We start from the raw sequence: 27,727 nt of genomic DNA, 5'->3' as shown, positions 1-27,727 counted from the left end.
CAAACTTTTTAAAAAGTATTTTCCTTAAAATGTCATAAATATAAAATATTCAAACCCAAAGGGAGGTCAGGGAATTTAAAATTTTTTACCAATTTTTTTCCAGTCTTGTATAACTATGTTGAGTGGGAAAATAAGGTAGCAAAGTTGTAGTTTTTCCAACCCCTAAAAATGGACCTGCCTATCTGGCCTAGCACCTTCCGACTATCACTTGTTTTTATCTTAACAAATATTTATGACAGGCAAAAATTCAAAAATGTAGAAATTTTGAATTTTTTACTTTTATATCAAAAGATGAAACATATAGAGTATATAAGAGTAATTAAATAATTTAATAAATTTAGTTGGCAGTGAGAAAAAATTGAAATTTATTTTTTTCCAAAAACAAACAGAACTTTTGGGTAGACATTTTGTGATATTTTGTTAGATATTTTGTGCCAATATTATGCCAATATTATAATATATATTATGTTTGTTTGACAAGATTAAGTAAAAAATAACTACATAATGTTTACTATTAAAAATTTAATGCGCTAGCAATCATTGTGTTTATGTTATCAAATACATGTTTTTTGTTAAAAAATATTTTATTCTTATTATGCATAAAAATGTGTACTGATGCAGGAACTTTTTTAATTATTGACCGGATTAAGTTAGGTGTTGTTTAAAGTTGGGTGTTATTTTAAGTTAGTGGTTATTTTTTAGGTTTTCCTTTATTTTTATTCCTTATTTGGAAAGGGTGATTGAATTTTTCAGTTTTTTATTTTTCAACAACTGTTAGTGGTTAGCCTATTGTTTCTTCCATTTTCTTCTGACAGGTCAATATATACTTTTTCTGGAGTGCTAAGGGGTGACACATTTTAAATAACAATTAAGGTTCTGCATCTTCCTTTCATTGAGCAGTTTTGTTTGTTTATGTGATTGTGTGGTGGGTGTTCATCTGAATTTTCAGATGTGATTTTTTTGTTGTGGCTTTATATTATTTTGTCAATATTTTGGGTGCAACTATAACTTGCTTTAATTGTATTTCGATTAAATAACTTATTTAGGGGGTGCAACATTGGAAAATGTTTGTCAATTAAGTTTAGGAAGTAAATGTGTTTGGTAGAAATGCTTTTGCTGTAGGCGAGGGATTGAATCATATAATGTATTTTTTTTTCTTTTAGATTTGACTTCTTTTTTGGTTTGTAATTTAAATTAAAATCGGTGAAACCATTTCTTAGTATGTCTTTGTATTCTGCAAATAGATATGTGTTTTCACTTGAAAAAAATTATGACAATCTATCTCTAATGGATATTAGGATTTGTTTAAGTATTTGAAAAGGGTATTTGGAATCAATGTGGATGTAACATAGCTTTTCATTTGAATTTTTAAAAGGTTGGTACAGATTTTTTTCTAAATTGAAGGTTTTCTAGGTGAACCATGAAGTTGATAGCAAGTAGGCTTGTTTGTATTTATTATTTTAAAACCAATCATTTTAAAAACTTCAATAATGTTTTTTTTGTAACCTATTCAATTTTCAAGCAAGTTTTAGCCATGCAAACATGTACAGCTCTGATATCATTCATTTAGCGCTTTGGCTGAGGAAATACATAAAACAAAAAAAAATTTAGTAAAAAAAATACAACAGCATTTTTCATTTTTGAGCATTTGCTTAAATAAACAAGTTTATTAAAGTTTTTGTCTTGTATTTGGTCAAATATACAATATACATACAGTATAAAAATATATAAGTATTTTATAGTATTTTATATTAGTAATATATATATATATATTATACAGTATATAAATAATTTTTGAATTTGTTACTGACTTAACACTCTAACTTAGAAAGACATATTTGCTTAAAAAATGTTACTCAAGTTTCATATTAGTTTCCAATAATATTTATTAATAATATTGGCAAGTAATCCAGTAAACTATAGGGTGTAGCCTGTGTGTTTAACTAAATAAACAGTAACTAAGGGCGTAGCCTGTGGGTTCCATAATGAAAATGCTCTAAATTATAACTTCAAATAGTTTTTTTTTTTTTAATTGGAAATGAAAACCTTAATCAAAAAAATTTAATTAATGATTGTTATAACTTTAATTTTGAAATCAAAACTTGTTGACATTTGTTTTGCTCCTTTATCTGTTTGTTTTATTTCCAAATCTACTGAATGACTGATCCTGTACCTAATAAAGAGGTTGCTCCTTTATCTGCTTGCTTAATTTCAAAAAAAGACTTAAAGATCAAAAGCCATGAAAAACATTGACCAGATTAATTACACTAAACAACATAACAGAAAAATACAGTTATATTTTCTTAATCTCTCTTACAGTTTTATAGTATGTAGATTTTTCTTTTAAATAGATGTTCAGTTATATGTTTTAACCAATTTTGTTTTACTTGATTACTTAACTTGATTACTTTACTTGATTACTTGATTACTTAAAATCTCAATTTTATATTCCAAAATTTGAATGCTTAGTGCAACCATACAATATTTCAAGTTTATGACACATTAAGCGAATAATGTGAAAGCTATATCATGTAACAACACACAAATATTATGTGGTGATTGATGGTACTCTAGTAAATATGTGGTTTATTAGTAAAAAGTAAAACATCCCATAAACCTCTTTAAATGGTATAGGGTGAGATCCTGATAGAGCATTTTTTAATCTTTTTATTCGTTTACCTTGAAGTCAATTGATACATTATAGGACAAGAATAACACCTATATGGAGTCATTTAATTTCTTATCTCTATTTTTATTCCCTATTTTTCTTATTTTTATTCCCTATTTTTCTTATTTTTTAGTTTCTCATCATTGAGTAAATTTTTAAATTTCTCCCTATGAGTTATTGAATAAATTACGTAAAGAGCTTTGTTTTGCTCAGAATTTTTATTACTTCTCTACTAAAAAAAAAAAATTTTTTAATTCTGTGGTAACGTAAATTATTGTTATTTAAAGCCAATCAATAGCAGCATTTTTAGTTTTGTTACTGATGTAATGCTGCTTAAAGTTGCATTACATCAGTAATGATGTAATGTAACTTTGAGTTTAAAATTTAAAAAAACAAATTTTCTTTTGTATAAATAAAAATATTAATTAGTTTGTTTTGAATAGTTCAAATTTACATTTTTATAAAAAAAAAATTAGAATTGAATTATTATATGGCTTTTTTTTCTTATTTTTGCTTATTATGTATTAATTTATCTCTTTAAAAATTTGTATTATATTTTTGCATTAGGTAACGACTGTTGTCATATAATTATATGTTTGTATTTGGTGATCACTTTTGTCATATAAAAGTACATCTACCTGGTCATTTTTCTTACATCCAAAAAAAACTTTTCAAAAATTGCAATAAAAAATATTTAAATTTGAAATCATTAAATGTACTTTATTTATTTTGGAAAATGAGAATTCATCTTATTTTGACAGTGTGAAGATTTGTTAACAGTAATAACACTGATTTGTTAACAGTAATAACTTATGGATTTTTATTGTGCATTAGATAGATGCAAAGAAGCTAAGGCTAATGCTCTCGACATTTCTAAATCCTTTGATAAACTTTTGCATGCTGGTCTTCTCCTTAAGCTCTTTTCTTATGGTGCATCAGGTAACATCTAAGATTATTGAGTCTTTCCTTTCCAATCATACTATAAAAGTTGTCTTCGATGGATAGCACTCTTCTTCATTTCCTCTAACTTTAGATTTAAACTTGAGGGCTCCTCAAGTTTAAATCTTTGGCCCTATACTTTTTTTAATTTGCATTAACGATCTTCCAGATAGTCTCACATCTAAGGTGGCATTGTTCGTTGATGATACTACCATTTATTCTTGTTATGATAAGAAGCCAACACTCTCTGATTGCTTGGAGAGGGCATTTGAGCTTAAAAAGGATCTCACTTCTGCTACAGCATGGGGCTTTCAGTGGCCCATGCTGTAGCAGAAGTGACCTTTAGTTTAGATAAACTTAATAATAAGATCAACTTTTTTCTGCTAATCGTTATCGCAACAATCTAGATCTTTCTATATTTATGAACAATAATGTACTCGATGAGTCGTCTATCTTCGTCTTCTAGAATTAACTCTAACTTTCAATATTTTTTGGAAACCATATATCGAATCTATTGCGAAATTAGCATATATATATTACATTTGTTTTAAGTTGTTATAAAAACTGTGAGAAATTTTAAGTCAAAGTAATAATATTTAGGGGGTTGCGCCGGCCAATTAAAAATTTAAATATCATAAAAATTTGAGTAAAATCATGTTTTTATGAGTATGTTTTTGCACAATTACTAATAGGCCAACATGTTTGTAAACTAACCCATATTGTTTGTTATATATTGCTTAGTCTGAGCCATTGGGATGACAAGATCCAATTAAGATCAATCCCTTAGGCCCTTACATTAAAAATAAGAACCATTTTAAAATTTTGAATAAAATCATGTTTTATGAGTTTGAATTTTTCTGCTGTTACATGCTGCTTAATACTTCTGATTAAAAATGGATACAAAAAGTACAACAGATATTTAGCTGATAGGTCAGCAAATAAATAAATTGAATCCAACTTGTCTATCATAAATAAGAGAAGTAATCTATTTATTGATGCATTATAAAAATGTCTGCAAATAAATTGACAGATAAGCATTAACTTCTTCTGTTAATGATGTATTAGAGGTGTGGAAGAAAACAGGAATACCAACCTTCCTGAAATGCAATGTCGTTAAGAAGTTAAATAAACTGTATATTAAATGGAAATTGCTAAAGAAAAGCAAATGAAATAAATCAAAGTACTCCTTAGAAAAAGAGAATACATGAAAAGAAAAAACTGGATACACTTTTTGTTATAGTGCATACAAATGTAAATGAGTTAAAAACTATTGAGGAAGATAGAGATTTTCTATAGTTACAAAGGAAAGGTTGAAAGGGGAATTGAATGAAGTTCGAATTAAAATTAGCAAAGATACAACTATATATCTATATATATATATACATATATATATATATATATATATATATATATATATATATATATATATATATATATATATATATATATATATATATATATATATATATATATATATATATATATGAGCTTTGAGTAAAACAACAAAGTTTATTCTATTCGAAGGTATACCTTTATTATTTTGTTTTACTTAAAAAAATTCTGCCCAAACAATTTTTATCTTTTTTTTTAAATTATGAACACGACCTTGTTCTTGTTTAGAAGTTCAAGAGTTAAGAGGGGGGTTGTAATCACAATAAAGTAGTCTCCTCAAGTGTAGTGTATATATATATATATATATATATATATATATATATATATATATATATATATATATATATATATATATATATATATATATATATATATATATATATATATAAATATATATGAAGACCTCAGTGGAAAAACCGGCGTTGTCACATTTAAAAAGTATTGAGAAAGTATTTGTTGATCATTAATAAATGTCTTTATTTAAAGCAAAGAAAAAAAAATTTTTGTATAAAAAATTACAAAATGTTTTGTTTTTGAATAAATTTTAAATAAAATAATTATAATATAAATTTTTTTAAATTGCTTAGTTTCATTTGCTTTAAATAAAGACTTTTATTAATGATCAATAAATACTTTCTCAATACTTTTTAAATGTGACAACGCCGGTTTTTCCACTGAGGTCTTCATATATATATATATATATATATATATATATATATATATATATATATATATATATATATATATATATATATATATATATATATATATATATATATATATATATATATATATATATATATATATATATATATATATATATATACACTACACTTGAGGAGACTACTTTATTGTGATTACAACCCCCCTCTTAACTCTTGAACTTCTAAACAAGAACAAGGTCGTGTTCATAATTTAAAAAAAAAGATAAAAATTGTTTGGGCAGAATTTTTTTAAGTAAAACAAAATAATAAAGGTATACCTTCGAATAGAATAAACTTTGTTGTTTTACTCAAAGCTCACCATCTCCATGTTAGCCAGTCTCTCAAAGTCTTCAAAATATATGCCGCAATCTACAGACTTTATAATTTATTCAAGCGCGCTTAATTCCCAAGAGTTTTAGTAAATGACATCATTGTCAAATTTTTTATCTTTTGAATCAATAGTATTTGTTTTTGTTTTATTTGGTTTTTAAAATAAGTGTTTGTTATCAATCGTATAACTTTCCTATAAATTTTATAGGAAGCTAAACAAAAGAATGTTTTTTTATAGAGCGTGAGAACCAAATAAAATTAAGATTTTTATGTTAAAATATAACAAGTATAATAAATATTCTCTTAAATATAAAAAATATTCAAAAAAGATAAATATTCAAAAAAAGATATTCAAAAAAGTTGATCACCTTATTATATATTCTGAATCTTTTTATGTAAACAATTTGAGCTTTTTTTCTAGTTTATCTAAGCCGTTTATCACTATGACGTTTTTGTTCTCCTATCAAAATGTCATTTTACTAATTCTTCATTTTTTAATTAATAAAGAATTTTGGTAAATGACATCATTTATTAGAGACATTAGCTGAATTCTTAAATTTTTAATTAGAAAATATTTATAGATTTTACACTTAAAAAATTTACAGACAGCTTTTTATCAATTAAAGCAATAATTAATGTTTTATGGCAATAATTCAAGACAGATGGCAATTAAAATTGTCAATGAGTTGCAGCGCATATTAAAAAACACATTATATTTAATATTTCCCAATTTATGTTGTATTTGGCAAGTATTTTACTTTAAAATCTCTTAAAAATACAAATCAAAAAACTACCAAATTTGACAATAAAAAGTTTTTTATTAAATGATTTCAATTTTAAAATTTACTCAATAATGCTACTCTTTTTTGCAATCTTGATCAATTATTGTTCAATTTTAAAAATAAAATAAGCAATATATGTTTTACAGAATAAATTTCATTAAATATGTTATAGCGTGATTAAATAAGAATTTCGAAAATACTTGTACCCGATGAAAAGTTTAGCAAATAAATGCTGTTAGTTAAAACTTTCATAAGGTTAACTCTTTCCCTACCAGTCGTTTTAACAAAAATCTTTATGCTGCGGCTGCACATTTTTTTGAATAAAGTTTAGGTAGCATAACATTGACAACTAATTTGAATAGTAATTCTTTTTAAAAGCATAAAAAACTATATATCAATAGAAAACTAAACAAATGAACTTTTTAATTAAATAAGTTGTTAACTTGCATTGTTGAACAATAAGAAATGCAAAGTGCTTAAAACCATTGTTTTTATAAATAGTAATTAAAAGTTAAATGTTACAGTGTTAATGCTGCTTTATTTTAGAACTATATTTAAAGAAGTTTTTTTTAATCAAGGATTACTCAAGATTTTTTAACTTTGTAAAGTGATAACATTTTATAATAACACAATTTGGCTCTTATTTGTTCTTGATTATGTAGAGAATTAATTAAACTTTAAGAACAAACAAATTATTTGTGTAGAGTGAAAATCTATGGACAAAACAAGATAAATTGTGAAAGCTGCTACCAGCGGCTTGAGATCAAATTTTGAAAAAATCAAAAGCCACTCTCAGCGACTTACGGTAGTGTTAAATAATACAAAATAATTTTAAACAGAATCTTAATAAGAATAATAATCATTTAATAAAAATAAATATAACACACAAAAATAATTTATAGCAATAGACAAGCTTAAAATATCTAAAATATTTTATTCATATTTTAAAATATCTGAAATATTTTATTTTATTTTTCTATTTTACTTTCTTAATAATGCGAACTTTGCAAAATTTAGAAAGTAAAATAGCTAAAGAAATTCTACAGTAATTTATGATGAAAAAAAAAATTCTATATAATAAGTAACTAAACAAACTTTTTAGTTATCTATAATAATTAAAAAAAAAAAAATTCTACAATTTAATTAAAAAAAAAAGAATTTCCAGATTTCTTATTGAAATTCTACAATGACATCATTAACAAAACTCTTTGGAATTAAATGCGCTTGAATAAATTATAAAGTCTGTAGATTGCTGCGTATATTTTGAAGACTTCAAGAGACTGGCTAACATGGAGATAATGAGCTTGGAGTAAAACAACAAAGTTTGTTTTTCTTGGTATGACTTTATTATTTTGTTTTACTTAAATATATATATATATATATATATATATATATATATATATATATATATATATATATATATATATATATATATATATATATATATATATATATATATATATATATATATATATATATATATATATATATATATATATATATATATATATATATATATATATATATATATATATATATATATATATATATTGTTAATCCACCTCCTCAAGGTCAAGAAGGCCACTACAGACGAGGAGGCTACTTATTTGTGGTATAACCCTCTCTCAACTCTATAACTCTGAAACACGAAACTTGACAAACAAGCGGCTGCGCAGAGAAATGAGTTGATATACATATATGTATATATATTAGAGATGGGAATCGAACCCTTTTTTTAAAGTTCGGGTCCGGTTCGGTTTGGTTATATCTAATGTTCGAGTTCGGTTCAGTTCGGTCTTAAGCACAGTTCGGGTTCGGTTCGGTATCAACACAACTGTTTTTTTATTAGTTACAAAGCTGTACATCCACAATGATAAAACACAAATAAATTAAAGTAATATTAAGTAGTTAAAGCATTGCAAATAACTTGAATAATAATAATTTGCAATGCTTTTATACGTATATGTATTTGAGAAATATCAGCATTTCCAATGTTTCTGGGTTTAGGCGAGCCCTGCGCTCACTCATCGTCACCCCACACACTGAAAACACTCTTTCACTGGCAGTACTTGTAGCAGGAATAGCCAACAACTTTCTACCAATCAATGCCATCGTCGGAAGCTTATGTTCACGGTCATTGTCTTTCCAGAATTGCAATGCATCACACGCTGTCACGGGCAGTGCCAAGTATTTGTCAAGTTCATGTCTTGTGTCATTACTGTCAGCGTTAGACAATGGAGTGGCAACTGTTTTTAAGTCTGCCAGCAAATCATACGATTCAAGATCAGCTTTATTCTTCTTTGCAGGAGGCAGCTGATCTGAATGACTGCATTCACTAAAGCTGTCTATATCTGTATTGCCTGAGTCCTTTCGTATCACCTGATTTGGTGAAGAAGAAATAATTTTGTCCACCATACTACGCATTTCTGAATAAACAAAATTGCGATCGTCTGTGTTGACAAAAGACAAGTATTTGTAAGAAGGAACAATAAGTGTTGATAGCTTGCGCAAAGGATGAATAACATACTTTTCATTCAAACTGGACAGAAAAACTGCCTTCAAATCACGCATACTGTCGCTGTCTGAACCATTGATCTTACAGACTGATCGAAGATAAAAAAGCATTGGCCATACATCAGGGGACGTCGGCACATTGTCATGTGACAATTGTACAGTAGCCTTGTAGAGATGCAAAAATTCTACGACGTCATGCAACAATTTTTCATTAACGTTGTTCAGTTGCTCAAGTTTGTCAAACTGCTTTGAATCAGCAAGAATTGACTTGACATGATCTAACTGGCATGACAGTGATTGCAAAAGAAAAAATTGACTGTTCCAACGAGTCGCAACATCCTGTTTGAGAGTGTGATTTAGTTCCTGGTTTTTCCCACTATGTTTAAAGTAGCCCACCATTTCCTTTGAAGCCTTGATCATTTCATGAACTAAATTAGCACCAGGGGATTTCAAAGCTTTTTCAACAGCTAAATTAAGATTATGACCTGCACAACTAAGTCTAACATCGTTGCGATAAGCCGACTTCATATTACTCCCATTATCAGTCACAAATACCAAATTGTCACTTTTTATAGTCTGAGGGAAAAGTTTTTTAAGTATTTCAGTTGTCTTTGCTTTTACGGCAATGCCAGTCTTAGACTCACTAAACTCAAACAATCCATCACACTTACTTAAATGGCAATAACTGCTGTTAATGTAATATACTTTAAAAGCCTGATAAAGTTATTTTAAAATATCATCGGTCCAGTGATCATTTGTTATTGCAACATGAGTAACCCCAGCAAGTTCATCTTTCAGCTTTCGAACACATTCGTTGTAGAACTTTGGTAGTAGTGTCTTAGACAGCGTTGTTCGATCACACATAATATCCTCAAGTTTCACTGATCCATACTTCGATCCAATATCAATCATTGTTTGAGCAAAGTGACGGAACCCATCATCCTGAACACACGAGAATGGCTGAATGTCTTTTGCAATCATGTAAAGGGCTGCACGTTTAGCATATTCACAAATGTGTTTAGGAACCTGTAAAGTATAAAGCAATAAACAATAGACATTAAACACATAGCAATACATAATGGCCTTTTTTTTTTGTACTACAAAAAACATTGTATTTCTAAATTATTACTAACAACTTGTAACAAATATATTTTGCTATCAATGGTAGCAAGTGAAAAGTTAAAAGAGTAAATAGGAAAAAGCAAGATCTGCAAACTATATTTATTGACCTCTGTCTTTTTAGGTAAAAAGCTTGTCATTTTTAATTGTCCAGGTTCTGAACTGATCTTATTGATGTGTGATGTATTATGTCTTTGTAAAGTTGTAGTATGACCAATTGGCACTGACAACCATAATCCACACTGCTTACAAACGGCAAACTCCTTGACAACCTGTTGATCATAACATGATTACTCACACTTATACAAAAATCAAATAAAGTGTATTATAACTAAGGTCAATTGACTCTATTTAGCATTTGATATTCAATTAATTATCAAACCTGAATGCTGCTCAGTTTGGCATAGTGTGCAATATGCAATGCCTGAGAGATGCAGGTGATTATTGATTTATTGAAATATTTATAAAACTAAATAATTTTATATGCAGTAAGTATAGCTACAAACCTCATCCCCAACTTCAACGCAACGGAAGGGTGTCCAGCATTCACTCTTTGTCCATGATGCAGGTACTAAGCAAGCCGCTCCGTCTGTTATCAATTTCTCCAACACTTTTTTAGTCCATTTACGAGTTAATTTACTGTTACTCATTATTACTACAATATTATGTAATTATTGCAATCATTAATTACTAAGATATGAATAAAAACTCAGAACATTAACAACACCTCAATATTGCAAATGTTTAGAAACAACATTTCCATTTTGGTTGGTAATGTTATGATTTGTAGACTTATCGCGAGGTTAGAATTATTTTGTTCTATTTCCCATTTTAAATGTTGGGAGAAAATTTTTCATTTTTTTCTAAAAGTAAAAATTACTTAAAATTTTAGCTAGTTTTTAAAGAAATAATAACTTATGCTTTAAATAATTTTGATTTAAGCAAATTATTTAGAAGAAATTTAAAAATTAAAATATATTTTAAAAGTAATTATTAATTACCAAAATTACTAACTCATTTTCTTCCAACACTAAATATGAGAGATAGAACAAAATAATTCTAAACTCGTGGTATGTTATACATTAGGTAATGAATTATGTTATGTATGTTACACATTAGGTAATGTAGCATGTTATGTATTGTAGTGATGTGCGAATTGCAAAATTTTCACTTTTTCAAGCCTCTATTTAGCTTGGTTAGGGCAAGAACAGTTGGTTTGATTCGGTTCGTTCACAACAGTTTTAAAGTTCGGGTTCGGTTCGGTTTAGTAACAACTAAAGTTCGGTTCGGTTCTGTCGTAGATAAGGTTCTAGTTCGGTTCGTTTGGTTCGGGTTCGGTTCGTTTCCCATCTCTAATATATATATGTATAGAGAGAAGAGAGAGAGAGAGAGTATGAGAGGAAAAGAAAAACTGTACATTGAATTTAAATCTTTTTTATTAGTTTAATTGGACGATGTTCAACCTGGAATGTAGTAAAAAGAAATTGGCAAGAGTTTCAAAGGAGGTACGGTGGTATCATGCTATCGTCTATAGTTAAGGTAATTTTTTGCTAAAGTTTAACATCCATGATGTAGTTTAGACCCATAATGCTATTTTCTTATTCAAGTATAACAGGGCTCAAACTAACGCAAGAAAATGTAGTAAAAAGTAAAAATGCAAATATTGTAATATTTAAACCACTTTAATTAGCTGTAGAAAACTATTTAATACGTTTATGCTGACCATAAAACACATGTTATTCTTAAAGAGTTATTGTAAAAAGCTATAAAGCAATAATAAAACAAACAGAAGTTTGGATAATATAGAACTTGTGTAAATATAAAATAACCTTGTGACACTGTTCGTGTTGTTGTTTTATAAAATATTTTATAACATTAATAACATAAAACAAGTTTAAAATAAAACGAATTCAATAAATAGAAATGTTTAAAAAAAAGTTTGCAAAAATTTTCTTGAGCAGCAGTAAAATAATTTTTTTTGTTTAAATTTTTTATAATTTTTGGTTTAAGATTTGCAATAATCACTGGTTTAATTTTTTATAATTTAATTTTTGGTTTAAGGTTTGCAATAGAATGTTTCTACTTTAAAAACTATTTTCAAGAAACAAAAAACAATTTACTATTAAAAATGTTTACTATTTAAATAAAATTTTCTTCCTCACTTGCACTATGTTCTAAATCTGATATTGTTACTGTAGTTAGATATATGTTTAACTTTCAGGAATGACCCTCGCTATGCCACTGGGTATTATGGACGCCGCTGCAATTAAATGTATAATTATTGAACGTTAAAATTTTTTTTTAGTTTCAAGTTTTTATTGTGAAGACGTTTGAATAAGAGAATTTTAGAAGACTTTTTTTTAGAAAAATTCTTTTGTTCAAATAGATTAATTATAAAAAAATTCCTAAAAACAACTTGCGTAATTATAGAAAATGTTTAATCTTGATAACACTTTAAATAAAATTTAAATATAAAAATGGTATCTCGTTTTTCATATTCTATTCAACTCTTATTCTATTCTTAAAATTCTATTCTTGTTAAAATAATTTTTGTTTAGAAACTTATATTATGTGAACAACAACGAATGTGAATAACAACATAAGATATAAATATAACAACATAAGATATAAATATAACAACATAAGATATAAATATAACAACATAAGATATAAATAGAAACATTTGTATGGCTAACTTCTCTGCGTCTTGGAGTATGTTGAGTAAATTAATATAGTTAATAAGTTAATATTTAAGTAACTGTAAGTAACTGTAGTAACTTAAGTGGTTGCTTAGTTTATAAGTAAATTTATTGTGATGTACTTTATCCATTCAGTATATCAAAGTAAATATAACTTTAAAAAGTTTAGGGTCATTAAAGCGAAAAATGTTAAAGCAAAAAATATCTGCTTTCTATTAGAGTTGCTTAAGTATTAAAATTTTTTTTAATAAAAACAAATTTAATATATATTTTAATATACTTAAAGTAGTAAAATTAATAGTATAAAATTGTTGATAAAATAGTTATTTAAATTATTGTTAATAAGTTAATTTGGTGCAACATTTTAAAAACAAAGTTAAAAACCAGGCTGTTTTGTAATGCAAACAATTTCTATTATTCATAAACATAAAAATATTATCTGTTACTCTAAGACACACAACTTTCTAACACTTTTCAATATTATTTGTTTCACTGCAAGCATCAATTCAATTTTCTTTTTACATTCTTTTTGAGACTCATGTTATATGAAAATAATTTGAATTTTTATGTAAAACTGTTTAAAGTAGAGATGTCATGAATAGTGATTTTGCCAAATACCAAATATTCAGCTAGGCGCTCAGCCACCGAATATTCTGTGACAAATAATTTTCAAGGTTTCGACATTCTGCTTTATTAAAGTGGATATGTTAACTAGACTGTGTGCATTTTTGTTTCATTTGTGACTAGCCCGTGCCGTAGCACGCAATATTTCTTGGCTGTTGCATCAAATTGTTTTAGCTGTAGTTATTTCTAAAAGCTTTTTTATAATAATAATTTCATTTATAAACTCTTCAAAAAGATTACAAAAGTAACTAACTCAGATCTGAGGTAATTTAAGAAGATCTAGCACAAAGAACTCTAAACTTATTAAAAATGATATCTTTACTACAACCTGAACTTTAATGGGTTTAACTTATGGTTTAACTTTAATGGGAATGTCAACTATATGGTAGTCTTTTTTACTGATGCACATTTTTAAAAACTAATTTCGAGGGATTAGTTAAAACACAACAAGCAAAACAACAAAAAAGTTTAAAAGCTCTAAAAGGTTAAGTCAGTGAATTAGACTGTTTACTGAACAAAAAACTCTTACAAATTGTGGTCAGCAAGCACATAAAATTATTCTAATAAAACTTGCTAAAAAAAAATTTACAGTTTGGCAATGCTAGTGAATGCTAGTAAACATAGTGAATGGCTATTTTTGAAAGTATGCATAATTTAGTAGGAACTCGCAATCATTTGCTTTCATCAAATGATGAAAATATTTTTATTATAACCTACCACCTATATTACCATTTGATTTTAAGTAGCATATATGCCAATTATTAAAAAATATATAAAATAAAAAAATAATAGTTTATCTAATCCATCTTATGTGGGTTTTTTTCTGTAATAATCTGGAATTCGGTATTACAACAATTCGGTTTCGAATACTGAATTGTAAAAATGTAGCCGAATAAGCCGAATACAGAATGTGCCACCTAATTTTTGTGACATCTCTAGTTTAAAGCTTTTATTATTACTAGTAGTTTTTTATATATTTATTTGTTATATATTATTTTACTATTATTATTATTATATATTTACTAATAGTTTTTTATATATTTATTTATTATATATTGTTTTACTTTTATTATTTATATTTGAAAGATAACTGTAACTTACTTTTATGTTAATCTATTAAGGTAACGCTGGATAATATTGACAAGTGGATAACATTGACATGTGTTAAGTTAAATGGTTTTACCGGTTACCAGTTGACTATATGTTTAAATTTTTTTAACCTATGCTACAGCCATTGAATGAATAAATATAGCTGTTTTCATCTGCATAATAGTACATATAAATAACAATACAATATGATGGACATAGTTAAAACTTATTTATAATTTTAATTATTGCTAAAAAATTTTAGTTGAAAGATAAGTAAAGCCATACTATAACAATATTTTACATGTATTTTTATGATGTTATTTCTAAATGCTAAGCATTTAAGATGATTGTTCAGTAGTTGTTTTTTTTAAGCACACATTTTGGTTTTGGGGCAACATTTACAGGAATGTCAAAGTTACCCCAAGGGTCCGTCAAAGTTTATCAGTGGGTCTGTCAAAGTTTACCCATCATGTGTCGTTGTTGTCATCAGTACATTTTAAGTGTGAATAAGTAAATAATTGATTTTTTTGTAGAGTTTATGTTCACATGATATCATACCTTGCAATTACATAAAAAGAACAAGTTCAACATATGGATCGTATAATCGGGAATATAAATAGCCATTCATGATGTGAATAAAATTGTGTCAGCATCAGTAAAGTTGCATTTATGTACAATATAAACAGGAAAATGTTGATGAATCATTTAAAGGAAGTCCATTGCAAACGAGTTGGATGCCTGACTATTTTAACCAGAGAGAAAAAAAACATTGATCATGCATACAATCCAGAAACTTGGGGATTGGGGCTTCAGCATAGACCGTTGCAATGTTGTGAGTATTGTGCAAGATTACATAAACAGTATTGATAGAGCCAATACCTTTAAAGATGGAAAGCCTGGCATTGATTAGATGCATGGTTTTGAGGAGAGATGGAAAAACAAACTTAGCCGTCGGATTGGACCTCTACCTGCTAATTGTGCGTATGCATGCAATGTTAGCGTAGTTGATGAGTTTTTTGAGAAATTACCAGTTGTTATCAAGAAACTTCATATACAGAACAAGTCACAAAATATTTTCAATGTGGATAAAACAAGATTTCAATCCTACATAGGCAAGCAGAAAACTATCTGCCAATGCGGATTGAAGAATCCACATAAAACGGACCACATAAAAAGAATCAACAAAAACAATGTTTATGTATAATCGGGTGTAATCATTAGCTCAATTAATAATGGAAACTAAAACAAGATTACACTGATAATCATAACGTAATCACTAGCAGCTCAGTACCAGTGCAATCCACAAGTTCAGTTGAAAGACAGGAAATTCTGATGCAGTACTTTTGAAACATCTTCGACACACACAACCAGAGAAAAGTGACAAAAAAGGAAAAAGAATCGAGAGAACATTAGCTGAATGTCTAACATCTGACAAATCTCATGCACGATTAAATGAAATGAAATCAAGCAAGAAAAGCAAATCCTAAAAAATTAATTTAAAAAAAATTAATGCCAAGAAATAAAATGTCACTGAACAGATTCAAGAACCGACACTTGTTTCAGAAAGCAAAAATCCACAGATGATGATGTTGGATAATACTGGTGAGAACCATACATCAGAAGCTGGAAATAAACAAAATTCTCTCATTGTTTCAGAAGTTGAACCAAACATGAAAAAGAAATATTCTTTTTCATGTTTGGTTCAAAGAAATCAACCAAAAAAAAAAGCTCTCCGAGACTTTGTTGGAATAAGATATTGAGTCATTTGTGATGATGATAGTAACAACTCAGTATGCGAACCAGATGCATCGGAATCAGATAAGAATAAATTCAAGACAAGATAAGAATAAATTCAGATAAGAATATTCAGATAAGAATAAAACAATTCAGATAAGAATAAATTCAAGGTAGTTATGTTACTGTTGTCTATGAAAATGCATGGTATGCAACAATTTTTGAAAAGAAATTGGAATATGAAGTCTGTTTTAAATTTATGGAGATTAAAGGTGTCAATAAATCTATTTGGCCAGCAAATAGCCATCTTGATTGGGATCTTGAAGTCTCAACTGAGAACATTTTACAGGGTTCATGGCACTCAGGGAAAAACTGGAAAACCAGGGAAAAGTTTTTAAATTCTAAAAAATCAGGGAATACCTGGAAAATTCAGGGGACTTTTTTTGAAAATCTTTAAAATCAGGGAAAACTCAGGGAATGTTTTTTAGTTTTATATAAGATTATATAATAGATACAAATTGTTGTTTTTGAAAATATATTTTTTATATTTTTTTTCCTTTTTAAACTACTTTTTATTACGTAAAAACCTTCCTTTATCAGATTGCTATCAATTAATTAAGAAGAAGTATTTAACTCCTTAAAAAATTCTAATAAAAATATTAAGGGAACATGGATTCAGTTGCGAAAGTATTATATCCTTTAACATTAACAAGGAAAATTATATAATTTTCACCAATCGAACTCAGGGAAAAAGTACTTGAAATCAGGTGAAAATCAGGGAATACTCAGGGAAAACTCAGGGAAAATGGATTTCCAAAACTGTTATAAACCCTGTTTTATGTGTAGTGGATGAACCAGTTCTTGTTTCAAGGAGACATTATGGACTTTCAAAGCAAGACTATGCAGCAACTGTTGCTGCATTTGAAACGAAAAATTAAATCCTTTTCTAGCCTGCTTTAGTTTAAAGTCAGTTAATTTCTAGTCTAGCATAGGACGCTATTAAATTACTCATTAATTTGTTGTAGACCTATAAGCTCTACAACAAATTAAAGATTTTATAATTCTTAAATATTGTTAAGTTTAAACAATTTTTAATCATGAACTAACTTTTTTTATATGTTCAAGTGGACACTATAAGAATTGAAGCTAATAGATATCCTTCAAGTAATAATTTTTGTTTTTAAGGGTATTTTACAATTTTTTATATATTTGTCTACTGCTAATTTTTAGGTTAGTGTGTAGTTTTTGGTTAGTGTTAAGTTAATGTAGGTTGTTGCTAATATCTATTAAAAACATGTATGCTTTATGGGGTTATATTATAACCCCCTATATAGGCTAACATTGACAGTAATGTCAATGTTACCCTGAACATGTAACATTGTTACATCTTGAACTGTAATATGTAACAATGTTATGTTGAATTGAACATGTAACAATGTTACAATGTTATGTTGAATGTTACATGTACATGTACAATGTTATGTTGAATTGAACATGTAACAATGTTATGTTGAATGTTACATGTACATGTAACAATGTTATGTTGAATTGAATATGTAACAATGTTATATGTTCATGTAACATTGTAACATGAACATGTAACAATGTTACAATGAACATTTAACATTGTTACATGTTGAACTGTAACATGAAACAATGTTATGTTGAATTGAACATGTAAAATTACCCTACATGTAACATTGACAGTAATGTCAATGTTACCCTGTATAGGGGAAAGTTAAACCCCAACAACAAAGTTAATTATCTATCAATAATATTAGATAGCTAATTAAGTTGGTAAACACCAGGGATGGACTGGCTTTGGGGGGGGGGGGGTGAGATATAGATAGGGCCCTCATGGTAGCAAAATATTTAGCAAAAATAAATTAAACCTTTAATCACATAGTTTTTTTGTTGTAAGTGTATAGGTCCTTTCTAATAATGTGTATGCAAATTTCTATATCTTTGATCATGCACTCCATTCATCAATTTGTCCAGCTCGTTTAAAAAAATAAATCCATATGCAAGGTTTTAAAAATACAGTATTTCTAAATTGCAGTGTCACACCACTAAATTTTCTGCACATTATTGCCATTTTAAAATGGTTTTTCCCAAAAACTTTATCAGTATTAGGAAAAATACAAGTATATTCTCAAGTTTTTTAATTATTTGCATAGAAATTAATAATCAAAATATAAGATAAATGTATGCATTAGCTACTGCAAATGCATACATTTGTCTTATATAATACTATTATATAATACTAATTTATATAATACTATTATATTATAACAAGTAATCAGTAAAAAGTTTTGATGATTTTGCCTCACTGTGGACAACCTCATTGTAATCAATTTTTATGTTATTCTCGACATTCATTAAAATAAGTGAGGTGCTCTTCACCTAAAAGACTACAAAGGCAATTCTTCAACTTTGAAAAAGCTTGCTCACACTTGAATTGTGTGTAAGGGAGACATAATGCCATTTTATATGCAACATTCATATTAAAATATGCAGAACAATGTAAATTGTAGCGATGGAAAAAACGAAGAACATAACTCAAACATCTGTTTGCAGTCTTTTTTGGTGGAGCATTTCTCTGATTCAGTTTCATCAGCCTCACTTGTGTTAAATTAGTTTCAAATAATGTCATCTTTGTGCACAGTTTTTCCCTTTATATACCAGCAAGATTGACTAAATCATTAAAAATATTGTCATCAATATGGTCGCGCAAAGTTTGAAAGTTTTAGGATCCAGAAAAGCAATATCCCTTAGGATGCCAACATCATTTCCTTTGAAACGGTCTTTGATTGCTGTAGTGGCAGTATCCACAATAACATAGAATACAATAACATAGAATACAATAACATAGAATAACGAAGAATAACTTCCTATTAAACCTTCCAGAGTTTTATCTTTTGATGTCCATTGTGTATCATTGATCATCTGCATTCTCTTGACTTTATCTTCTATAAAACCTGCCAGTTTCTTCTACATATTCATTCTTTTACTTGAATGTTTCATAAAAACAGCTGTTGCTTCCAGTAACCCAGAGGTGTTCTTAGGCTGAATAGTGCAACCTGTTAAATCCGTCATCAGTAGGTTATTCTGCGTGTATATATGGCGTATATATTTTATATAAGGCGTATATATTTTATATGGCGTATATATTTTATAATGCGTATATATTTTATAATGCGTATATATTTTATATAAGCCCTGGGTTTATATAAAATATATACTCATGACTCAATCAAGACAAGAAATTTAATGCTTTTTTGTAATAAATTAATTTTCTAGTCTCTTACTCAAGAATAATGATAAAAGGCTTTACGTTGTTTTTTTAAATAACTACCATATTTATTGTATTTTCTTTGTAAAATTAATGCATATAAACAAATAGTTATTACTAACTTTTATTTTTGCGTGTTTTACTTGTGCATTTATAGAGAAGCCCTGGATTTTTAGGCATGGCACGGGCCTGAAGGGTGTAGGAAAGATGAAATCCCCCCAATCTCTCTGGCCAGTCTGACCCTGGTAAACGCATAGAAATATTGCATACGAAATTTAGTTTGTCACAGCTAAAAAAATATTTCTAAAGATGTGTCAATGTTACTCAATTAAGGTCAGCTGATATTGTGAAAACAACATATAAAACGAGGAGTTTTAGTCTGCATTCTTTGGTAATAGTGTGTACAATGAAAAGGCTTACACCAATATCTGCTCCGTCAAAACTTCCAATTGTGTTTCTTTATCAAAAGAAATGAAAGAGTATCATCATTATCTCGAATGAAAGTACAGAGTTTATATTGTCAGTTTATAATATCATTTTCTAACTTCATTTATACTGTCCTGTACAAGAGTAGCGTTGCCTTACTGTTGTACGGTTTCAGTTTAATTTTCTATAAATCTTTTTATGATTTTTTTTTTTAATTAGTATTATTTGGTATTAATGAATCATATAAAAATTCATCAAAATGTTTCATCTGATGATGAAACATTAGGATTTTGATGTTTAAGCTAATGATGTTTTGTATTTAAAACAAAGACCAGCAAAATGTAAAGGTTTAACATACTATGAGATACTACGAGTTATAGTATTAAAATTCAACAAGGTTTTAATAGAATAAATTTTTTTTTATAGATTTGCACAAGTAACTTTGCAACTGAATCGGAGTATGACAATGTAAAGGTAAGTTTAACCAGGTAATTGAAAAGGTAAGTTTAACCAGGTATATTACCTTTTAACTAATAAAGTTTAACTAATAGATGAACTTTCAGTTTTGATTGAACAATACCGTTCACATCTAATATGTATAACGGAAACATAGTTTCATTCAACTTCTTGTTCTAACTTATTAAAATATAACTTGTTCAAGCGTAATAGAGAAACATAATAGTTGTGGCGGCTGAGTAGCTATATATGTCCGAAATGATATATCTGCATACGAAATTAATAACAAAGAAGCAAGAAAACAATGTGATACTACCATAGAACAAATATGGTGTCACTGTAAAATAGTATCTATATTTGCGTCGGTTGGGTGTATTTATAGACCGCCAAATAACAACTTACAAGCTGCAAAAGAAATAAATAAATCGATCATATACGCAAAATCATTATATTAAACAGAGGACAATGTGGTGCTTACTTATAACAGGAGACTTTAATAATCCAAATCTGAACTGTGTCTCTGAAATACAAATCATTTTAAAGATAAATAGCATGGAAAACGATTTTTAGACACAATAAACAAACAATCTCTAGTACAAAGGTACACCAACGTATCAGAAATCCAGTATGGAATCATCTAGCTCACTTAATTTAATTTTAGTCGAAAACAAGCACAGAATTAAATACATAACCAGTCTTCCTCCATTGGTGATGCATATCAAGGTCACCTAATACATCATTGGTGATGCATATCAAGGTCACCTAATACATCATTGGTGATGCATATCAAGGTCACCTAATACATCATTGGTGATGCATATCAAGGTCACCTAATACATCAGCAAAACTATGTGAAAAGTACTAACAATAAAAAATAAAGTAAAAATCTTGATTTTTGTTAAATGGGGACTAAATATGAATAAAGATATATCTGAAACAAATTGGCCAATCTTGTTTGATAATAAAAATATTGAAGAGTGTTATAGTTTGTTTTTAACTAAAAATGAAGAATGGTGCATCAAACATGTGAAAAATGTGAAAAAAAAAGTCAAATAAACAAAAAACATGGATTAATTACGAAGTAAAACAAATTATTACTAAAAAAAAGTTATAGCATCGCAATAACGCTTTAGGGTGGACATCTAAATCATTAACTAAAGAATATAAGGTTGCACACAACTCAGTTAAAAAATGAAAAAAATCATATTCTTTACCCTGGCAACTAATTTTTCAGCTCTCTTATAATAATGGATGTATTTCAAATGCTTGGAATAAAGCGAATGTTAGCCCTATCTTTAAAAAAGATAGTAAACTAGAACCATCCAATTACAGACCGGTCACGATCATATCAATTCCATGCAAAGTCATGGAACATCTTATAAGGCAACACATCTAACAAAAAATAAATTAATCACCAAGGAACAGCATGGTTTTATCTTGAAAAAATCTTGTATAACCAATCTACTCGAATGCACAGATTTGGTGACAAATAATAATAATAATAATAATCCATTTATTTAACCATAAAATATGAAAATTTACAATAATATTTATAAACTCACATAAATAAGGTTATGTGTCACTCATATAGTTAAAAACTAGTCAATGGAGTGACACCTGAAAATAAAACAAAAAAAACAAACAAATAAAACACAGAAAAAAATTATAAATAAGAAAAAAAAAAAAAGAAAGAAAGGAAAATAAAGCACTAATAAATAAAGATATTAATAATTGCAATAATAATATGATAAAAATAATAATATTAATAATAATGTGAATAAAAAAACAAATAGTAACTATATCATGATAACTTTACTAAAAATTATAACTAATGGTAAAAATATTTATAGTAAAGGGAAAGAAATTAATAAAATAAACTACGACAGAAATTAATAAAATAAACATAACAATTGCAAAGATTAGAACAATAACCATAAAAACTATTACTACAATTGAATCACTATCACTATCATTATAAATAATATTAATAAGATTTAAAAAACAAAGATAAATTAATGATAATAGTAATATTAGTAGAGTTAAAAAAGACAGTATAAAATAAAAGTAATAATAGTTTTATAAATACAGTAATATAAAAAAAGCAATAATAATAAAAGATAAAATTAATGTTCGCTAAATATATACTCAAATATAAATTTCTTAATTTGGCTTCGATTGAGAAGACGAATGTTAGTAATAAAAGGTTATTTAGTTAAAATCTTTTTTTTCATAAATGGTATTTTTTGGTTCCCGTGAGAAATACATTGATTTTTAATAGAGAGCTTGCCATATTTGATAGTGCTAAAAAAGGAAGTGTGCAAGTTAAAATTTTCAGTATTTCGATTATTATTTGTGTGTGTCACTTGTTTTAATAAAAAAATTATTGAACGAATTTGGTAGCTTATTTTGAAGAAAATCAATCACAAAGAGACGATTATAAAACTTTACAAGATCTTGAAATTTTAGAATTTTTAATTCAGAAAACCTATTTTCGATATTAGATCGTAAGGGAGAAAATGTCATAATTCTTAAGGAAGTGCGTTGTAAACTGTTTATACGGTGTAATAGAAAACTACCTTTTTGACCCCAAACAGTGCAACAATAACTTAGATGTGAGAATAACAAGGAATAGTAAATTGATATTAAAACATGTTGGGGAACATATTAATGACAGCATACTATTGGCACGTGAGAGTTTTTTATTTAATTGAATTTAATTGAAAAAGTTGATAGTACCATGATAGGTTTTTGTCAAGAAATATCAAGAGGTATTTTATATATTTAGATGGGAAAAGTCATATACCATTAATTCTAATTTTCACATTAATACTATCAATCTTTTTTTTTGGAGGGTGAAAAATAATAAATTCAGTTTTATTGATATTTAGGAAAAGACGGTTACTATTTAACCATTGACACAAATGATGGAGATCTGACTTTTTTACAAAGCTGCGTTATTGCAGTCAAGTTTTGAGTTCTTCTTATGGATTGGTTTAACAGATGCAGTTTTTAAAATATTAGGAAATATACCAGTAGTGAATGAGAGATTAAATAGTTTAGCAAGTACTGAGGAAATATCATTAGCAAGAAGTTTTAGAATAAAGGTTGGAATGCTGTTTGGACCAGAAGCCTTGCCATCATTTAGAGAAAGAATAATTGATATTATTTCATTTTTTTCAGTAGGTTTAATGAAAAGAGAGTCAGGGTTTGATGTTTTTAAATATTTATGGAAGTCAGTATGAGATGAATGAATATTTTTTTGCAGTTCTTCAGGGATTGAAATAAAAAAAGAGTTGAAAATTTCCGAGATTTTAACTGGATCATTGATAATGGTGTTGTTTGAAGATATACAAGATGTGTATGAGATATCATTCGAACTTATATTTAAAAGAGTTCTAATACCCTTCCACGTTGCTCTCAAACTATTGCTATTGGTAGTAAAGTAGTGAGAAAAGTGGTTTTTTTTGTTTCTTTGAATAAGTGTTACAAGTAAATTTCTATAGGTTTTGTAAATTTTTTCAAGAATTAGTTTGTTATGAAGATTTTTTGTTTTAAGGAACTTCTAAAATATATTGTTTCGTTTTTTTATCGAGGTTAAAATTGCTGAAGTAATCCATGGTTTAAGGCTTCGAGTTAAGTCACGGTTACTTAGTTTTTTTAACGGTGCGTGTTTTTCTAGAAGAGAGTTAAAGGTAGTGAAGAAATCTTCATATGGTTTATTTGTATTACTATTGGAGACTTTGATTACTTTATCCCAGTTGATTTCCAAGTAATCATTCCTGAATTCTTCACTATTTAATTTTTTGAAGTTTCGAAGAATAATATTGCAAATGATCCGATATTCTAATAGTTAGATTGCCGGAAAAAATATCTTTAGAAGTTGAATTAGAAAATATATTATCAATTAAAGTACTTGAGTGATTGGTAATTCTTGTTGGTAAAGATATAAAAAGAAGAAGTTATTTGAAGCAATGGTGTTCAAATACTCCGAGATTGAATTATCTGAGCTTGCTTTTATAAGATCGATATTAAAATCACCCATTATAAAGATAGTTTTATTTTTTTCAAAAGCAAGTTTTTCAAATAGAATAGCTAGATATGAAACAATAAATTCATTAATATCCATGTTAGGATGGCGATAAACACAGCCTACTATGATATTAGACTTTTTAGAGAATATAATTTCAAAAAGGTATAGCTAGTAAAAGTAGTGTTGATACGATCTATTTAGACTTAGAACTGAAGCTTTTGATAAGGTGCCACACCGACGATTATTGCTTAAGTTATCAATGTATGGTTTAAATAAAAAATTGCTAAATTGGATTGAGGCTTTTCTAACGAATAGGAAGCAAATGGTAGTTATGGGTCGGATTGGGTGAATGTAACAAGTGGTGTACCACAGGGATCTGATCTCGGACCGACTCTATTTGTATTATACATAAACGACTTACCGCGAGAACTCGGAACTAGATGTTTTTTTATGCTGATGATACTAAGTTAATAAAACCTATAAAATCAAAAAAACATTTAAAGGATTCGCTAGAACTTCAGGATAGTATTAACAAAATTTTAACTTGGTGTAATATGTGGCTTATGGAACTAAATATCGATAAGTGCATGGTTATGCATATAGGTAAAAATAACCCGGTTCATGAACAAACGCTAATGGGTGTATTTTCAAAGTTCAAAAAAACCAAAATAATAGGAGATTTAAGAGTTATTATATCCAAAGACCTAAAAACCCATGCACATGTAAATTACATAGTAGCGAAAGCAAAAAGTATACTTGAAGCATGCATTTAATCAAGAAACGAGCACATACGGAAAAGACTAAATACCATTTATATCCGCCCGCATCTAGAATTTGCTATGCCTGCATGGAGATATCTAGAATTTGCTATGCGTGCATGAAGATATGCCTAGAATGAGATATCTTTAAAGTTACACAAGTTCAGGTAAGAGCTACGAAAGTTGTATGAAAAAATCTTTCGTGTAAAGAGCAAATGAATAGACTTAATCTAACAACGCTGGAAATAAAAAGAAATCGCGAGGATATGATCCAAATGTTTAAACTAGAAAATCATTTAGAAATAGTAGAGTGGAACTCACCTTTGACAGGAAATATTATAAGGAAATTTTGTGCGAGCGATTGTCAAAAACTCAGACATTCGTCATAATTTTTTTAAAAACAGAGTTGTTAAGGAGTAGAACAATCTACCGAATGACATTAAAATATCAAAATCTGTCTATGAATTTAAGGTTTTACTGGCTAAGCTCGGGCTGCTGTAGCACACCGTCTATTGTTGGTGGGCTGCACAGTTAGTTTATATAAATTTATATTTATAAATACTCTGTGAAATATTATTTTTGCAGAAATGTATATTACTATTATTAATGATTTATTTTTTAAACATTTTTATTGTCCACTATTTTATTTGAAACTAACTTCTATAAAACTGTTTTACTTTTAGGAGTTTTTTCAAACATATCCTACGCCATCTGCTGAAAGAGCTATAAGTCATTCTTTAGAAAGTATCAAATGTAATATAAATTGGCTGGCAAGAGAATGTATAAATATTAACTCCTGGCTCATCGATTATTCTTCAAATCAGATCAGTAATTAAATTTATTTTAGGATTTAAATAAAAATAAATTGACTTTATTATAATTTTTTTAATCGAGTTTTATTTTTAGTTGCTATTCCTTATCGAAAATAAGTTACCTGAATTTATATTGAAGTCTTAAGAAATCAAGTCAAAATTATAAAGTGTTCAGTTATCCAAAATAAGTTACCTGAAGTTATATTGAAGTCTTAAGAAATCAAGTCAAAATTATAAATAAACAAATCAAGTCAAAATTATAAATAACAAATCAAGTCAAAATTATAAATAAACAAATCAAGTCAAAATTATAAATAAACAAATCAAGTCAAAATTATAAATAAACAAATCAAGTCAAAATTATAAATAAACAAATCAAGTCAAAATTATAAATAAACAAATCAAGTCAAAATTATAAATAAACAAATCAAGTCAAAATTATAAATAAACAAATCAAGTCAAAATTATAAATAAACAAATCAAGTCAAAGTTATAAATAAACAAATCAAGTCAAAACTATGTGTTCAGTTAAGATAAGTTTTAAAATCGTAATATAAATCGCAACTGAACTTGCGATAAATATTCTAAATTAAAAACGTTTTGTCGTATTAGAAAACAGTAGGGGAAAGCGTGCACCCTTGATCATAAAATCCAGGGCGCGTTATGTTAATAACATTCTCCTAAATTAATGATAATTGTAAAACTAATATTGATTATAAAAAATATATATATACTTTCTTAAAGTTTATTAAAACCATAAATTTAGAAAACGCTAAAATAGTTTTATAATTTTGTCTTTCGTAAATTTTTGTTTAGCTTTTTTCCCCCTGGATTTTAGGATCAAGGGTGCATACTTTCCCCTATACACAGTAAGGCACTGTTGCTCGTGTTATCTTTAAATGAATTTGATCTTGTTCAAAAATAAATTCTACAACTAAACGAGTTGTCTACGTTTAATTTAAAAGATGTTATGCATTTAATTGATAAAAACGAAATTATTAAAATAAAGTTTTTATATTTTTAGTAATAAAATAAAGTTTTATTATTTTTAATACTCAAATACTCATAGTAGTTAAAGGCTTTTCAAGAAAGTGCCGTCAGTGGGTTAATAATTTAAACAATCAAGATGTTTATGTTAAATATCTGGTCTGCAAGATATAAGATTATTTAAAGAATAATTGTTCGAAGATGTTTAACAGCAATAAATCTTTACTTTTTTTGTCATCTAATTTTTTTATAACTTATTAAAAAAAAACCTATGAAAAGGCAAAAAATCTCTACTTGCTTTCAGGTCTTTCATAATGAGCTGGAGCTCTTCTAAAAACTAACAGTAACATAAAATAAGCTAGCATAACCATT

The 27,727-nt window shown here is 27.5% G+C and overlaps 1 protein-coding gene across 1 annotated transcript in view; it reads left to right on the top strand.

Annotated features, from left to right (window-relative positions):
- Positions 1-26,430, top strand: part of LOC100205272 (puromycin-sensitive aminopeptidase) — an 89,084-nt gene extending 62,654 nt beyond the window's left edge. Inside the window, exons 12-14 of the mRNA XM_065799902.1 lie at positions 11,891-11,987; positions 20,739-20,786; positions 26,240-26,430. Coding sequence (XP_065655974.1) covers positions 11,891-11,987; positions 20,739-20,786; positions 26,240-26,392 — 298 coding nt within the window. The 3' untranslated portion in view covers positions 26,393-26,430. The remainder of the gene's footprint in view (positions 1-11,890; positions 11,988-20,738; positions 20,787-26,239) is intronic.
- Positions 26,431-27,727: the final 1,297 nt, after the last annotated feature.

The sequence above is a fragment of the Hydra vulgaris genome, chromosome 06, assembly GCF_038396675.1.
Source record: "Hydra vulgaris chromosome 06, alternate assembly HydraT2T_AEP".
Classification (NCBI taxonomy): domain Eukaryota; kingdom Metazoa; phylum Cnidaria; class Hydrozoa; order Anthoathecata; family Hydridae; genus Hydra; species Hydra vulgaris.
The sequence above is the reverse complement of the archived record's forward strand: the minus strand, read 5'-3'. Positions and strand labels throughout refer to the sequence as shown.